This window comes from Microcaecilia unicolor, chromosome 2 (assembly GCF_901765095.1).
Source record: "Microcaecilia unicolor chromosome 2, aMicUni1.1, whole genome shotgun sequence".
NCBI lineage: Eukaryota > Metazoa > Chordata > Amphibia > Gymnophiona > Siphonopidae > Microcaecilia > Microcaecilia unicolor.
In genome coordinates, this window is record NC_044032.1 from 555062710 (window position 1) to 555080351 (window position 17642).

The 17642-nt window shown below is 38.9% G+C and overlaps 1 protein-coding gene across 1 annotated transcript in view; it reads right to left on the reverse strand.

Annotated features, from left to right (window-relative positions):
- Positions 1-445: 445 nt before the first annotated feature.
- The window catches only part of CHIC2 (cysteine rich hydrophobic domain 2), a 99340-nt gene continuing 82143 nt past the window's right edge, over positions 446-17642 (reverse strand). The window contains exons 4-6 of the mRNA XM_030191390.1: positions 7790-7846; positions 7564-7623; positions 446-4311 (exon numbers count right to left, since the gene is read on the reverse strand). Coding sequence (XP_030047250.1) covers positions 4261-4311; positions 7564-7623; positions 7790-7846 — 168 coding nt within the window. The 3' untranslated portion in view covers positions 446-4260. The remainder of the gene's footprint in view (positions 4312-7563; positions 7624-7789; positions 7847-17642) is intronic.

A 17642-nucleotide genomic window follows, 5' to 3' on the forward strand; every position in this document is an offset into this window, starting at 1 on the left:
GATAAAGGGAGATGGAACTCCTCTCATATGAGGAAAAGCTAAAGAGGTTAGGGCTCTTCAGCTTAGAAAAGATGGCCGAGGAGGGATATGATTGAGGTCTACAAAATCCTGAGTGGTGTAGAACAGGTAGAAGTGAATTGATTTTTCATTCTTTAAAAAAGTAAAAGTACAGGGGACACCCAATGAAATTACATGGAAATACTTTAAAATGAATAGGACATTTTTTTTCACTCAAGCAATAGTTAAGCTCTGGAATTCATTGCTGAAGGATGTGGTAATTGTGGTTAATGTATCTGGGTTTAAAAAAGGTTTGGACAAGTTCCTGGAGGAAAGTCTATAGTCTGTTATTGAGACATATGGGGGAAGTCACTGCTTGTCCTGGGATTGGTAGCATGGAATGTTGCTACTATTTGGGTTTCTGCCAGGATTGGTCACTGTTGGAAGAAGGAAACTGGGCTAGATGGGCCATTTGTCTGACTCAGTATGGCTGTTCTTATATTCTTATGTTCCAAATGGCCCTGAGCTTGAGGAGACTGATATGGAGATCTGTTTCCTGAGTAGACCAAGTCCCCTGGGCGTGAAGATCATCTACATGAGCTCCCCCACCCTAGGTTGGATGCATCCATTAGTACCACCTGAGAAGGTAGAACTTGGAATGGTAGTCCCACAGTCAAATTTGTCTGAATTGTCCACCAGAAAAGGGCATGAGTCAACTCTGGAGGAATCTGGATGACATTCACTAGGTATCCAGACACTTGAGACCACTTGAAGATAGGGTCTACTGGGCTTCTCTCAAATGAAGAAGTGTCGTGGGTGTGACAATGCACTGTTGAGGCCATGTGGCCCATCAATCTCAACGTTTGCTGAGCTGTGACCTGCGTGCTGCTTTGGATTTGCAAGGTGAGCAATGAAAGCCTCTGCTTCTGTTTGTAGAAGAAAAGCCCAAGCCTGCAATGTATCTAGCAAGGCTCCTATGCATTCCAATCACTGTACTGGGAGAAGGTGAGACTTGGGGTAGTTTATGACAAATCTTAGTAACTCTAAACATGCAAATACTTAGGTGCATTGACTCTGATGCTCTCTCCTATGATGTGCTCTTGACCAGCCAATCGTCCAGATAAGGAAATACATACATTCATAGCCTGTGTAGATACATCACTATTACTGCTTGACATTTCGTGAAGACCCTGGGAGCTGACACAAAGCCATATGGCAGTACACGAAACTGGCAACAGCGTATCCCTATTTGAAATCTGAGATACTGCCTGTGACTGGGAAGTATCGAAATGTGAGTATAAGTATTTAAATACAGAGAGTACAGCCAATCATTTTCCTGAACCATGGGGAGAAAAGAGTGCCCAGAGAAATCATCCTGAACTTTTCATTGACCATGAATTTATTCAAGGCCCTTAGGTCTAGGATAGGACAAAATCCTCTCATTTTCTGTGCACAAGGATGTAACTGGAACTTTGGAGAATCCCTTCCCTTCACCCCCTGTTGGCACGAGTTCAACTGTACTGGCCTGTAGAAGGGTGGGGTGGAGATTTCCTCTAGTACCTGCTTGTGCTGAGATCTGAACCACGTTCTAAGTGGGCAATTTGGTGTTTTTTTGATGCCAATGCACAGCATAACTGAGATGGACTATTTGAAGAAACCACCAGTCGGAGGTTAAAAGGGGTCACCTGTGATTAAAAAATGTCAGCCTCCTCCCTACCAGTAGGTCATCCAGGATGGTTACTTTGACTACAGCTATGCGCTCTCTTGGAGCTCACATCTACGTTAGGGGGACAAACTAATATCCAGATTTCCAGAACATATATTGCAAATGGTCTAATTCATTAGAAAGACATTATCTCTGCTGTAATCCTTTAATAGCAGCTGATACAATTCTACAAAAGGGACAACCTCTGTTCTGCCTCTATTGTATGTTCCATTCTCAAATGTACAGATAATTTACAAAGTATGTGCCGACTTGACTTTATAAAATACTACAGCAGATGTGAAAAACCACATGTAAATTAATGAATTTTATAATCTACACATTTAAGTGCAAACTCTGCCCGTGATCTATATGCATGCTTACAGTGCATGCCATGAAACTTACTTGAGCACTTTCATGCAAACTGGCATTTTCTAAGAGGGTATTTAAGCATCTTCGTAAGAGTCTAAAACTAGGTGAAAGCATATAAAATTACCTCCTCTGTGTCTTTGATAGCCATTATAGGCACTATTGTCAAAACTAGCTGTGCACAGCAATGCTAGACTTCTAAATACAGTGGCAATTATGAGATAGGATAAATCACAAGAAATATGAATCTGCCTTCTTCTCTACCAACTGTGTGAGACCCTTACAAGTTACTATATCACCTTATATAGTTTTGTGTGCTCAGCAGTACTTGAGCACTGTTCCTTCTAGGTGCATATCCTTCACTACCAACCCATCCTATATCCAGATGTGGCTGTGCACATAATTCTCAGAATTATAATATGAAAAGCACTGGAATTCAGGTTACATAAACTTTTTAAAAAACTACTGCTGGAAAAACAACCTTAGGTACCAGAAAAAAATGTTAGGAAACAAGCTATTAGACATGACTCCTAAAGAAAGAGGTCTAACTTAAGGCCCAGCAAATGCAGGTTTCTAACTTCATGGAATAAAAAAAAAAATCATGAGAACTATTCAAAGAAAACTCAACTTTTTAATCAAAAGGAAGAAATACAGGTACAAGATCCACTGCTAACGAGGATGAACTAAAGAATATACTTCCTTCAGTGGAGTGGTTAAAATATACATTCATTATGTATGTATATGTGTGTGTCTATATTATCTTTTTTTCACATATACACACACACATCTATATTTCTATAGATAGAGAATCAACTCACACAAATAACATTCATAAAGTTTAAACAGGAGCTATTCTTTTAGTGGTATCAACTTGTCGTTAGTACAAATACTGAACAAAGCAAGCATATTTGTTTCTCAAAATTATTTCACATTATTGCTGAATACCACAGCTACATGAAAAAAAAAACCAGTTCTTAGTTTCCACTAATGTTTCTAAGATCAGTATTATAAACAAAAGCTTTAAGCCCATTAACAAGCTGTTCAAAAATGAAGTATATGCATAAAGAACTGTCCAACTGACAAACAAAATGATCTGACAATTGCCCAGACCCAACATCATATCATATATTTCAATTTATAATTTGTACAGTGGTGCACAAAATAAACTGTGTAAACTCAGACTGATACATAGCAGGGTGGGATATTCATCATCCAATAGATTTTTAATCTCAGAGTATAAATTACCCCTGTTTTAACTTCCTACAGTTTTGAATTGTATTGTCAAAACTGCATTTCATGCAAATGTTTGCCCAACTAAACAAACAAAATCTTCTTGGACAATCTACCACCAATATTTTGTGTTCCTGTGAACAAGAGCAGGTAAACTATGCTTATTTGACTTGATATACCACCTTTCGTGGCGTCATAACTACAAAAATGTTAATTAAAATGAAGCCATCATTTATGGCATCAACTCAAAGAAAGATGCAAGATAAGCTGCACTACTAGTGCATTTTCTGGTCCTCGCCTCTGATATAATCACAAACATGCAAGCTCTGTTTTGAAATTCTTGCTCGATAAAGAACAAATGTGTCTGATGATTAGCACTGAAGGCAAGATATGTGCAGAACCAGTAGACATGACTTTTTTGTTTATTTGAATGAATGAAAACACATTTGTTAAGTCTTCCAGTCACATTCTGGTCACCAAAATGTTACTAGAGGTAACAAAAGCCCATCATTCTGTGGCTAGTTTGTAATATTAAATAAAGTGAAAAAGTAAACATAGATGTTAGATGTACACAAAGTTATGTCTGATAAGGTGATATTACAAGTTATTTAAATGCCAATGGTAAAGTTTTATAAAATACTTGATGTCCATATTAACGGTTACCAATCTTTGCTTAATTTTAAGCTATTTTAAAATATATAACTGCAGAAAGACCAATGGAACCAATTGATTCTAAAATTGTGGATATATTCCCAAGACAAGGCAAATGGAATATCTTTTGCCAAATGATGTGACAATTCCACATACAGGGGGTATGATCTGTATATTTAAAAAAAAATAAATCATGAGGGTCTGTTGAACCAATTTCATGCCGACATCAGAAGAGCATCAAGTAAGGCACCACTGGAAAAACATACTTGGATAAGTCTCTTGAAATAAAAAAAAAAAAAAGAGAGAGAATGCTAATCAGGACGAAAAATTGGTGTCTTTGGTAAAAATTCTATAAGGATGACCTGTCAAGAAAAAGAAAAGAAAGGAGAAGATCAATCGTTTTATGAGTATTAGCAATCTAATTATATTCAAACAAGAAAGTCATATCAAAGCCTTTGAACAAACTTTCCTGAAAATCTTTTTCTGCTAGGATTTCTATTCAGAACTCCCAACAAAAACTAAAGGTCAGATAATCAGGCCCTGAAGTACACCCTATTTAATTTGAAGGTCATTAGGAAATGATGCTACACAGCATGTGCGGGACCAAGAGCAGTAAACTGCAACACCCACAAAGTATCAAAAGGAGAACAAACATATGGTTGACAGACCACTAAACATGTTAAAGCAGAGCACAGGCTAATTTTTAACCAATAAGTTACAAGGTTCAAAATTTTTTTTATGAGAAAACAGACATTTAGGAGGAATTATACGGGGATAGCTTCTTCTTTCCAAGAATACATTTGAAAGGCAAATTTAAATGTACTCTCTTCCTCTAAATTTCAGCTCTCTTAATATCACATTAGAGTTACTAGTATAACAGTAACATTCAGAATTTTCACAACAAGCAGCATGCTTCAAATGGAGTTCTATATTTGTAGAACAATGATATAAAATTCAAATTAATACTGGTATCTTAATCTGCTTTGAGTTTAGCAAGAAATAAGACACCATTCCATCTATCATCATAGAAATAAAAATAATCTAAAGAACTTTGCAATATGAATACCACTAAAGATCAATAAAACTGAATTTCAAAACACAGAAAGAAAAATAAGTAAACTGAATATTCTCCTCTTAACTGAGATGCTTCTGAAGTATTCACGCAAATGATTGCATTTAATTTTCTTATACATTACCTGCAAGTCTATCGAAGCAGTGTATTTTTCTGTCCTAGGAGGTCTCACAAACTAAAGACTCCTTTTATAAGTAGGTTATGCGTAGCTAAAAACGAGTATCTCAAGACATCCTCAGACTTCCTGTGGTAACTTCAAAATGTGCGCATGCTAATTTTTTTTTTTTTGAGGGAGCATGTTAAGGGCAGAGAGCCGGTGTTCCTACACTAAACAATTAGTGCATCTACATTATTGCACACTAACTGGTTAGTACAGGGATAATGTGTGAGCCCTTACCACCTACAAAATGAATGGCGGTAAGTGTTCCCATAGTAATTTTTTAAAATGGCCGCACACTAATGGCCACATTTAAAAAGAGTATGAACTACATATATTCCATGTTCATCACATTAACACACAAAGAGAGAGAAACCAGTTGGAATTTTTAATGGAAAGTAGCAATCCCATTGAGCTATACCTCTCTGAGGCATGGATATATTAATATACTACTGGTATTTGGAATTTTCATAACAAGCAACATGTACGTTTTAGAGATGAACGTAAAATTATAAGAATTTGACTGACCCATAAGAATTTGACTGACCCAGAAAATTAAGTGTGAAAATCTTTTGCCTTTAGAAAGATAGGAAATTTTCTTGTGCTACACAGACTTCAGAACTAGCTGCAAAGACAGACTAGACTGTGGCATATTTGTTATGTTAAGATTAAAAAAAAATAAAAAAAACATGCTTGTTTACTTCATAGTGAAATGGCATTCATCTGTTAGTCATTTTACATACTTCACAGTGAAATGGCATTCATCTGTTAGTCATTTTACATACTTCACAGAAGTCCCCTGCTTGGACTATAAACATTCTTCCCTCAAATTTCCCAAAGGTTCTATTTGAATACATTTTAAGGTAGCTTTTTAAAGTGTAGAAAAATCCTTTGTAAGAGATAGACACGGAGTCCAGAGAGGCCTGAATCAGCTGGTCTTGCCTAAGCACCTCTGCAGAAAGAGGATCTTGTTAACACTTAGTCTGGAAGCTTCATTATGTCTCAGTATTCGTGCCACATTTTTTCCTGTTGCAGAATTTCAGTCATGTCTTTCATCACCTTAAATTAACATGTTTGATATAATAGAGATACAAAAACCTAGGGTATTCAGTTAATTGAATAGAGCCATTTTGTACAAAAGCATTTTTAAAGCCTTTTATGCCTCAATCTAGAAAAAGGTCTTAACAGCACGAAAGTGGAAGAGGGAGAAATGTTAACTGAGCAAAGATGATTTTAAGGCAATTTTCAACTATTTAAATGCCATTTTAATTTAAATCTTTTTATATCATATTACCAATGCATTGTTTCAAAGAACAGAAAAAAAACACCATATAATAAAAAGGCTGTATGTTAAAAAGTTTTATGCTAAATGTTTCTTCCAAGGCTAACCTACATTAACAGTTAACCCTTTTCTGGGTATAATTCTGCATGTACACTGTAGCTAATTTCTATGAGACCTTTTAAGCAGGACTATACAGTGAAGGATTAGGATACATGTACTGGATGACTTTAAGAAGGTCCCTACTGCTTGTCAAGTGTTCTTAGTCCTTTAACACTGCATATATTTAATGTCCTGAAGACAGCATTAAACAATTTCAAAAGCAAAACTAACTCCTCAGTCCTTTCAAATTGCATACTATGATGCACACAAGCATCAATAAGCTGCTAAGACTTTCACATGGAAGGAGATATTTTAGTAAGAGGGTATCCAGCATGAGCGCACCGTATCACAAAAGGTTCCTTGGTGAACCTCCCCCATACAAAATCGACTCTCCAACAAAGTTTGCAGCATGGAGTTTTATACTGTGAAACACCGCACTGCCCCTTTCATCTCTTTAACTGAAAGAAACTAAGCAGAAGACTAGTGACTGTTTATTTGTTTAGCTAACTATAAAAGTAACATCTTTAAGAACATCATTAAAATGTTATCAAGACTTCTGAGCAATGGGGCAGTTAAAAAGCAAAAAGGCTAAAGGTTTCTTAAGCTCCAGCAGTTTGGTTGAAAGGTCTTCTTCCATACTTTGATATGGCTGTTTTATATAATGCTAATCAAGCCTCGGACTTGCTGCGTAACCAAAGTTCTGCTTATTCTTTATACAGCATCTAAAATTTCACACTCCATCAACACACGCTCAAGCTATTTTATCTTGGCAATTAATTTATTATTTTTCAGAGCACAGTGCAGCCTTGTTTTCGGGTCATTCATAACTTTATAAATCAGTCCTGCACATGAGCCCATGCATCTTTGAACCGTAGAAAATCCATCCACTCAAGCGATTAAGCTCCCGACACCTTTGCTGATTAATAATCATGAAAAGAATAAGATCAGAAGCAAAATAAATGATCATTTAATAGAGAAACTCACAAAACAGCCCTTTAACTTACATATTCCATCATGTTATTCGTTTCACATTTCCTTTTGCTCAGTCTCCAGTGCAAGCACAGCTGGAAGAGGGGGATAGAAAAAGAAGAAAAATGAGTCTTGTTTTATTGCAGCATGCAGACTAACCCATTTGTCCACCTTTCATATTTTCAGTCCAACAAAAGCATCTGTTTCCATACTGTGCAATTCACACCCCAAACGTACGAAGCTGCTCCCTGCGGCACTCACCTTGTGGTATAACCTATTGTTTTCCCATTCTAATAACTTCTCAATCGATCTTCGTGTCTGAAAGACAAATGAGAGAGAATTTTACTCTTGACTGGTTTTAGAAAAACTCTGTTTTGCAGCTGCATTGTGTGTGAAAAGGGGGAAAATACAGGACAGTGACTGAGTACAGGGTGGTCTCCAATTGCAGCAAAGCTTCTCTGGTGTTAAACAGTAACCAGAATTTTAAAAAAATGACAAACAGAAATAAAACAACCCTATGGCTTTTTGAAAATAAGTGTGTCGCCAACTTCAAATGAATTACACCTTAACAGTAGCTGAAACATATTTTTTGAGCCTGATTTCCAATTGTTGAAAATTCCAACTCTATGGACAGAAGTGATAAGTAGATGTTCAATTTAGTAAACTTATCCAGCATCCTGTTTAGAAAAACTTGACTTGTCAGAATCTATTTAAAAGCGAAACTAAAAATCGATTAGGATACTGTTCAAATTGGTAGATTTTGCTCATGAATATCATTGCTCTCCTCAGACTTGTAAGCTATGAGAGAAGAGTTTTTACCTGGCAACTTTCCTCCTACTCTTTTGGTCTACCAACTCTATATGACTCTCGCTTTCAGAAGCCATTGATTTTCCACCATTTTGTCAATCTCCTCTTAGTCCAGCCATCATAGCAGTCCACTAGCTGAAAGGCATAGACCATTTAATTACATTACACTGGCACCCTATGGAGCTACCTACCTTTTAAGGCACTACATGACAAGGGACCTAAATATTTGCACTATTAATGCTCTAGGTTCTAAGAATACTGAGATTCTCACAGCAACAATTGCTGGTTGCACCGGATCGAATAGGACTTCAAAGTACTAGCCACCAAGTGTCTCTCTCTGGTGGGCCTGTTCTGTGGAATTCTATATCTTTAGATTTGAGACGCGAAAGAAAATGATCTGATATTTAGAAAAAAGAACCCCCCAGAAACATATTTAAGGTGTAACAATAAAACAATAAAACAGAAAAACAATAGGAATGCTTTGGGATAGTCAGGGAGGGAGGAAGAACTGAAGGATGGTGAATTTTATATGTGGACAAAATTATTCAGGTGCAACACTATGGAGTTTGCAAATTGCTTTGAATGTTGTGCTGACACATGTACTAAAATATTACTAAATAAATAACTCCCTCTAAACAAGCACACCCGTAAACCAGTCATTAGGTATTGTTATTAAGTCATACTTCAAATTCCCTATGACTGCAAAATTCCAAGAACCAAATCCAGGTCTCCAGCATTGCACTTCAGCTGCTGGGCCGGTCCAGGATACATTTAAATACCAAATACTGGTCTAGTATAGTCCATCTCATGAAACTTGTTTCAGTGAGGAGTAAGCTGCTACAATGAATGACAATATAGTATGTTACCAAGTATTAATTTTCAAGAGAGTGTTACCCACCTATGTAAACGCAGTCCTATTTCCATGCATGCCAACATAGTAATTAAAATAAATTGAAGTCCTAATTAAAGCATATGGCTTTCATAAGAACGTAAGAGTAGCCATACTGGGTCAGACCAATTGTCCATCTAGCCCAGTATCTTAGTTTTCAAACATTGGCCAAGCCAGTTCACAAGTATGCTTATTCCTCTGAGAAGATTACTTATGCTCTCTTCCATTTGCTCCTTCATATACATGTTGCACTAATGTATATTAATCTTGCCAAATGCTCATTAAAGCTATGAGTTACAACAAGATCTTCCAGAACTCAAAAAGATGCATAGACATATACATTTCAGAAGAAAGGACATTTTGGCTCACTCACTTTACCCATTAAAAGACATCATTCTGAATTACTTTACTGCACTGTTTCTAGTGTGCTGTTGTTTTGTGGTCTATAGGGCCATTCTTTGCACATTTTCTCATGTTTACTTGAACATTTGCATTCTTATGATGGCCATAACAGCATTCAGTTCAAACTGTGATGTGCTGGAGGATAAATCACAATGCCAGGTGTCGAGATGAGACTGACAGTTGCAGATGCACAGTGACCCACAATTGCCACAAAGCCAAAATGCAACTTCGTGCAGCTGCAGCTTGCTTACAAAAAGAGAGAAAAACATTTCATGCTGAATAAGCAAACTGGCTTTAGTGCCCCACACAGCAATCATCACATACTCTTATGTACTGACTAGCAATTTTTTCAAAAAAAGTAATATAGAGGAGATTATTGTAATATTCATTACCATGCATTCTCCAGTTTATATATATATATATATATATATATATATATATATATATATATAAATCTCCTACTCAAACAACATTTTAAACTCTGCATATAGTTAATTACTCAAGATTCATAATTGCTATCATTTTGGGGGCAATCCTGATTACAGAAATTTTTGCAGATGAACACGAGAGCCAGTAACTAGATTAAAACAATTTTTCAAGTTCAGTCTTTAGTAAATTTTTTCAAACAGTGCCCTAGCTAACAATGATCAGCAGACCTCGCTTGTTTCTTTATAAAGATAGCCTTTTAGACACTGCTCTCCTTTTAAATGAAAATAGGGCAGCAGTTATGGTCACACTTTTTGTTAATTTAGTTGCCAGTCAGCTCCAAATCAAAAGAAAATAAGGCTGCAGAATGTAATTAACATTCAGTTCAGTCGTTTTGTCCCTTGTCTAGCCCCCAAGCTTTGTTAAAATTGCCATCTGAATGCTGAAGGCTGTAGGGAAATCGATTTGATTCTAATCGCACCATGAAAAGAACATGATCTAACTGCTTTCAGCCCTCCGTAAATCTGTACTAGGTCTTTAGCACAATGAAACTTCCAATTTAAAAAGCACTGAATGTCTCGTCAATGACTTTGTGAAGAAAAAAGAACAAGGAGCAGACATAAAAATTCCAATAGTTGTTTAAGCATTAAAGTTCATTTGCATCACAGCGAACCTGAAAAGGGCTGACCCCTCAAACCGCCTCTCAGGTCTATGAAGTTGTAGCCTTGACAGAGCTCATTGACTCTGAAAGGCTACTCTATCAATGGAGAAAAATGGCAATAGGTTCTACTCTGAGCAGGCATCTGCCTGCCCACCCGCTGCTATCCCAATGGTGAAAATCATTCAAAAACCTGAAGCTACCTTGTCTTCTTTCTTAGCACCTTTTCATGATAGATTAAGATCACTATACAATTTTTTACATCAAGGTTTTAGTTTTCCTGCTCATTTGGAAAACCTTTCAAAGCAAACTAATGGGTAATCTAAATCCTTCATTTGCTTTCTTTTACTTTCACTTTCCAAATCTTGATCAGAGTTACAAGCTGACTTGTTTAAACCTTTTAAAATAATTTTCTCTTAAAATGGGATTAAACGACACCTGCAATTAAAATTATAGTACATCTGCAGACATGTTATAAATTGTTCCGCTAATATTACTGATTTAATTAGGCTCTGAATAATTTAACCCTTTTACTGCTGATCTTGAATAAAATATTTTAAGAAACTGATCAAGATTCTGAAGTGACTTAAATACTGGTTTTCAAAAAAAACTATATATCTTTCTAACAACTGTCACTTATGGCCCCTACCACAGAGCATGAAGTATTTGTAAGGCACATTTCCTCAAGATACTAATATGGATACAATTTTAACAAAAAATTGTTTTAAACATTCAGCGGGTTTGATCTCATTTCTATTTGTTAAGGTATGCCAACAATAGTGTGTGTATATATTACTTTAAAAATGTATTATAATAATTGCATAAGAACTATAGAAACAATTATATCCTCCAAACAAATCCACAGTAAGGTATTGTACTGGCAAAATAATTCAATGAATAGTCTTCTTCCGATAGTTATTTAAAATCAGTAAACCAGCATGTAAAATGTTTAAGGCACAACTGTGTGACATAGCTGCAGTTTTCACAGTGTGGGGTAAAAGCTATGAATCAGACAGTATTGCACAAGTGTCGTATGACTTCTCTCAGATCTGACAGCTGAAAAAAGTGCTTGCACGTGCAGCAGAATTAATCATTGCTGTGAATCTCTCTTCGATTTACAGGGGCAGGTGAGCGCACACCAAATTAAAAGGGATCCTTGAGTTCAGGGTAATTTTTTCAGCTCAGCTTTAAAGCATGAAAATTGTAGTAACAAAGAAAGAGCAAAAGAATTCACAGGGCTTCCCAACCACAGCAGAGAAAAATCAAACCCAAAGGCTGTTCTCAATATTGCCTTTCACTGTGATACTGAAAGCTAAATGATCTGAAGAACACGCATACTCAATGCCACCACATAAGAAACTTAAATGTTTATTTTTTAAATCACAACTCAATTTGCGGGAACAAAAAATGCTACATTAAACTCAGAAAGCACCAATAGAGAGGAAAATACTTGGAGGGAACTAATTTTCTGCCAGAGACCCTTTCCCCCCAGCTATTAAGAGATTTTGCTGCCTATGACAAACACCATTAACTAAGCAGCTGAATATACTATATTAAGACCACTCAGACTATAAGAAAAGCTCTACAAAACCATACTTGTGTCTCCAGAGTACTTTTCAGAAGACAGAAGAAACACACATAGGTTTAAGTGTTGACAGGAGAACTACTGCAATATAAAACCCCCTTGCATTTGCCAACAAACTAATAAAAATTCCTATTTTTAGAATAAATTCTAACATACATACATTTGGTAAAATTAATTTTTCTTCATTAAAATAAATTTAAACATTAGCATGGTAGCTCTGGGTTAAATGGCAAAATCAGAACAAATACACACTACCAAGAGCGCTCACACTGTATAGCAAAATCTAGCAACTGTGTAGGATTAACATCTATTCCAAAGTGCTCACTTGCATTAGACAATATAAAATTAAGGCATTCTATGTTTTTGTTGGCTTATATAAAAACTAGTAAAAAAGGCCCGTTTCTGACACAAATGAAACGGGCGCTAGCAAGGTTTTCCTCGGAGTGTGTATGTTTGGGAGAGTGTATGTGAGAGTGACTGTTTGAGAGTCAGAGTGAAAGTGTGAGTGTGTGTGAGAGAGAGTGAGTCTGGGTGTGAGTGTGTTTGTGAGAGAGTGTGTGTGTGAGAATGAGAGTGTGTGCAAGTGTGTATGTGAGACACAGTGTGAGAGAGAGTGTGTGTGTGTGGGCGAGAGAGAGAGTGTGTGTGAGACACAGATTCTCTGTTTGAGTGAGTGTATGAGACCAAGCGAGTGTGTGAGTGACTGTGTGGCACATAGAGAGTGAATGTGATACAGTGTGAGACAGAGTGTGTGAGAGTGAGAGTCAGAAAGACATTGTATATCAGAGAGAGAGTGTGAGCCGTGCCCTCCCAATCCATGGCCATCTGTCCCCTGGCCCCTCCATTCATCCTTTTCCAGCAATTCCCCTCTCTCCCTGAGCCCTGCCCTCCCAATCAATGCCCATCCATGCTCCTCTGTCCCCTGCCCCCTCCATTCATCCCTTTCCAGCAATTCCCCTCTCTCCCTGAGCCCTGCCCTCCCAATCCATGCCCATCCATGTTTCTCTGTCACCTGCCCCCTCCATTCATCCCTATCCAGCATTTTCCCTCTCTGCCTGAGGCCTGTCCTGCAATCCATATCCATCCATGCCCATCTGTTCCCTCCATTCATCCCTATCCAGCATTTCCCCTCTCCCTGAGTCCTGCCCTTCCAATCCATGCCCATCCATGCTCCTTTGTCACCTGGCCCCTCCATTCATCCCTATCCAGCAATTGCCCTCTCTCCCTGAGGCCTGCCCTGCAATCCATATCCATCCATGCCCATCTGTCTCCTCTATTCATCCCTAGCCAGCAATTTCCCTCTCTCCCTGAGTCCTGCCCTCCCAATCCATGCTCCTCTGTCCCCTGCCCCCTCCATTCATCCATTTCCAGCAATTCCCCTCTCTCCCTGAGCCCTGCCCTCGCAATCCATGCCCATCCATGCTCCTCTGTCCCCTGCCGCCTCCATTCATCCTTTTCCAGCAAGTCCCCTCTCTCCCTTCCATGACCCCCCCCCCCTCGCATCCATGCTCCTCTCTATCCCATGTCCCAGCCTGGCCCGCCCTCTTCTCCTCCCCCCCTTCGCATCCATGTCCCCCCTTCGCATCCATGCATCGTTTTGTTTTTTTTTTTCTTCTTTTTCAATTTGCCTCCGTGGCGTTTCCGGCAGCGAAACGTCAGGGAAGGAGGCGGCGCTCCCGACGTGTAGCTTTCCCTTCGCTGTGTTCCGCCTTATTTTGAAGGCGGAACACAGCGAAGGGAAGGCTAGACGTCGGGAGCGCCGCCTCCTTCCCTGACGTTTCGCTTCCGGATTTGTTTGTTTTGTCGCGAGGGCGGGGCAGAGACGGCTGGCTGGCTGGCTTGAAGGGAGGCTTCACACCACGAATCCACGAACCCTACAGCTTCAGTGACGTCAGATGGCTTCAGGGCATGGCTTCAGGGCTTCAGGGCTTCACAGAACGTTGTCCTCATTAGAACGTTCACGGTGCGTTTTATTATATTAGATCCTTCACATATAAAAATCCTTCACAAGTATTCATTAAAGATTTACAGTTTTTGAGCACAGTATCATTATTAACACAATGTGAAGCAATAGTAGGTTTTTTTTTAAATCACTTAATCATCCCAATCACTTTAGAAGAAAATTACAGTCACATACAGGTACACAAAATGGAGGAGTTAGGGGAAACTGGAAACTTGTGAGCAGCAGCACATTAACAATAGCCACTGACTTTCAAAAACATAATGCTTGGCCTCCATTAACCTAAAGCATAGGGTGACTAATGAAAGATTGTACTTTTGATATTTACTATTTAAGGTAACTAATTAAGAATGTTATGAAATGTGTGCTACTGGTCAGAAGCTATGGCTTGAAGCCTCAACAACAAATGCTAACTACAAAGTTCAACCCCTTTGCATATTCGTTTAAATGAGACCGTTTCCTATGGCAAAGTCCAACTGGAAAACAATTTGCTGACACAGCCAAAAAGAGTTTAAACACAAATACTGTCTACGGGACCCTTTCAGTAAGCTGCGTTAAGCACCCAACGGGTGCTCAGTGCAGGAAAAGAGCCTAACGCATGATCTGTTAAAGCACTCTGCATTAGTTTTGCCGATTGCGCACATACAGTGGTGGAAATAAGTATTTGATCCCTTGCTGATTTTGTAAGTTTGCCCACTGACAAAGACATGAGCAGCCCATAATTGAAGGGTAGGTTATTGGTAACAGTGAGAGATAGCACATCACAAATTAAATCCGGAAAATCACATTGTGGAAAGTATATGAATTTATTTGCATTCTGCAGAGGGAAATAAGTATTTAATCCCTCTGGCAAACAAGACCTAATACTTGGTGGCAAAACCCTTGTTGGCAAGCACAGCGGTCAGACGTCTTCTGTAGTTGATGATGAGGTTTGCACACATGTCAGGAGGAATTTTGGTCCACTCCTCTTTGCAGATCATCTCTAAATCATTAAGAGTTCTGGGCTGTCGCTTGGCAACTCGCAGCTTCAGCTCCCTCCATAAGTTTTCAATGGGATTAAGGTCTGGTGACTGGCTAGGCCACTCCATGACCCTAATGTGCTTCTTCCTGAGCCACTCCTTTGTTGCCTTGGCTGTATGTTTTGGGTCATTGTCGTGCTGGAAGACCCAGCCACGACCCATTTTTAAGGCCCTGGCGGAGGGAAGGAGGTTGTCACTCAGAATTGTACGGTACATGGCCCCATCCATTCTCCCATTGATGCGGTGAAGTAGTCCTGTGCCCTTAGCAGAGAAACACCCCCAAAACATAACATTTCCACCTCCATGCTTGACAGAGGGGACGGTGTTCTTTGGGTCATAGGCAGCATTTCTCTTCCTCCAAACACGGCGAGTTGAGTTCATGCCAAAGAGCTCAATTTTTGTCTCATCTGACCACAGCACCTTCTCCCAATCACTCTCGGCATCATCCAGGTGTTCACTGGCAAACTTCAGACGGGCCGTCACATGTGCCTTCCGGAGCAGGGGGACCTTGCGGGCACTGCAGGATTGCAATCCGTTATGTCGTAATGTGTTACCAATGGTTTTCGTGGTGACAGTGGTCCCAGCTGCCTTGAGATCATTGACAAGTTCCCCCCTTGTAGTTGTAGGCTGATTTCTAACCTTCCTCATGATCAAGGATACCCCACGAGGTGAGATTTTGCGTGGAGCCCCAGATCTTTGTCGATTGACAGTCATTTTGTACTTCTTCCATTTTCTTACTATGGCACCAACAGTTGTCTCCTTCTCGCCCAGCGTCTTACTGATGATTTTGTAGCCCATTCCAGCCTTGTGCAGGTGTATGATCTTGTCCCTGACATCCTTAGACAGCTCCTTGCTCTTGGCCATTTTGTAGAGGTTAGAGTCTGACTGATTCACTGAGTCTGTGGACAGGTGTCTTTCATACAGGTGACCATTGCCGACAGCTGTCTGTCATGCAGGTAACGAGTTGATTTGGAGCATCTACCTGGTCTGTAGGGGCCAGATCTCTTACTGGTTGGTGGGGGATCAAATACTTATTTCCCTCTGCAGAATGCAAATAAATTCATATACTTTCCACAATGTGATTTTCCGGATTTAATTTGTGATGTGCTATCTCTCACTGTTACCAATAACCTACCCTTCAATTATGGGCTGCTCATGTCTTTGTCAGTGGGCAAACTTACAAAATCAGCAAGGGATCAAATACTTATTTCCACCACTGTAAGCCTGCAGGGTTTATTTTTGGAGGGAGGGTGTCAAGACGGAGAAGGGGCATGGAACAGTCAGTCAGTGTGCTGTCATCCCTGGTCTGCTAACTGCTTAGTGCATGCATAACGTGGGAGCATTTAGCACTTCCTAAATACGAGGCGATAAGTGATCCTCAGGTTAATGTTTTAAAACGTTTGTGGCAGAAACTCTATAAATAGAAAAATGCCTATTTTACGGCTGCACTGGAAATGGGCTTAGCATGTCCCTTACTGGGGCATGCTAAGCCCAGTTTTACTAGCTCAGCTTAGTAAAAGGACCCCTAAGTTTGCTCCACAATTCAATCAACTGACTTTAATTAAAAAATGACCGGGGAAAGCAATGATAAACCAACCCACAAAATCTGCCAAAAAACTGTTTTGCAAGTGGCGATGCTTAAATTGTTTAACAACCTGGTACTTTTATACTGGAAACCACTTCTACCCTTATTTTTAACATTTAACAAATCTTGTTTGATATACACAAAAGCTTGTACTTACAGCTCATAGCCCTGCTATCGGCTAAAAGCTTTTTCTTCCTCAAAAAAGGATTATTGCAAGCAATTAAATATGGTCAAGGCTTCTTCAAAAACTATCACTAATACTCTAAACTACTATGTGAATACCTTTTTCCCGTCATCTCAACTAACCTTAGCAGTTCAGTCTTTGAGAAGCAGCATGTCAAAAACAAAAAATCCTGCAACAAATGTAAAATTTCTATGCAGCATATTTCATTAACTAGATGTTTCAGTATTTTGGGACATCAAACTAATAAAAATTTTACTTTCCAAGAAAAAGCAGACATGAAATATTTTAATTTTACTTACGAGCTCTCTTATCAATTTCAACCATAAGGTTGATTTTCCTGATATTCAGCCGGCGCATGGAAATATTCAAACCCTGCTGTAAAAGTAGTATTTAGAGATCTTCCACCTCCTATCCAGAAATTAGGTATTTAATCGCCCTATAAACAAACCTATATATTTTATTTATTTTTTATTTTTGTTACATTTGTACCCCGCGCTTTCCCACTCATGGCAGGCTCAATGCGGCTTACATGGGGCAATGGAGGGTTAAGTGACTTGCCCAGAGTCACAAGGAGCTGCCTGTGACTGAAGTGGGAATCA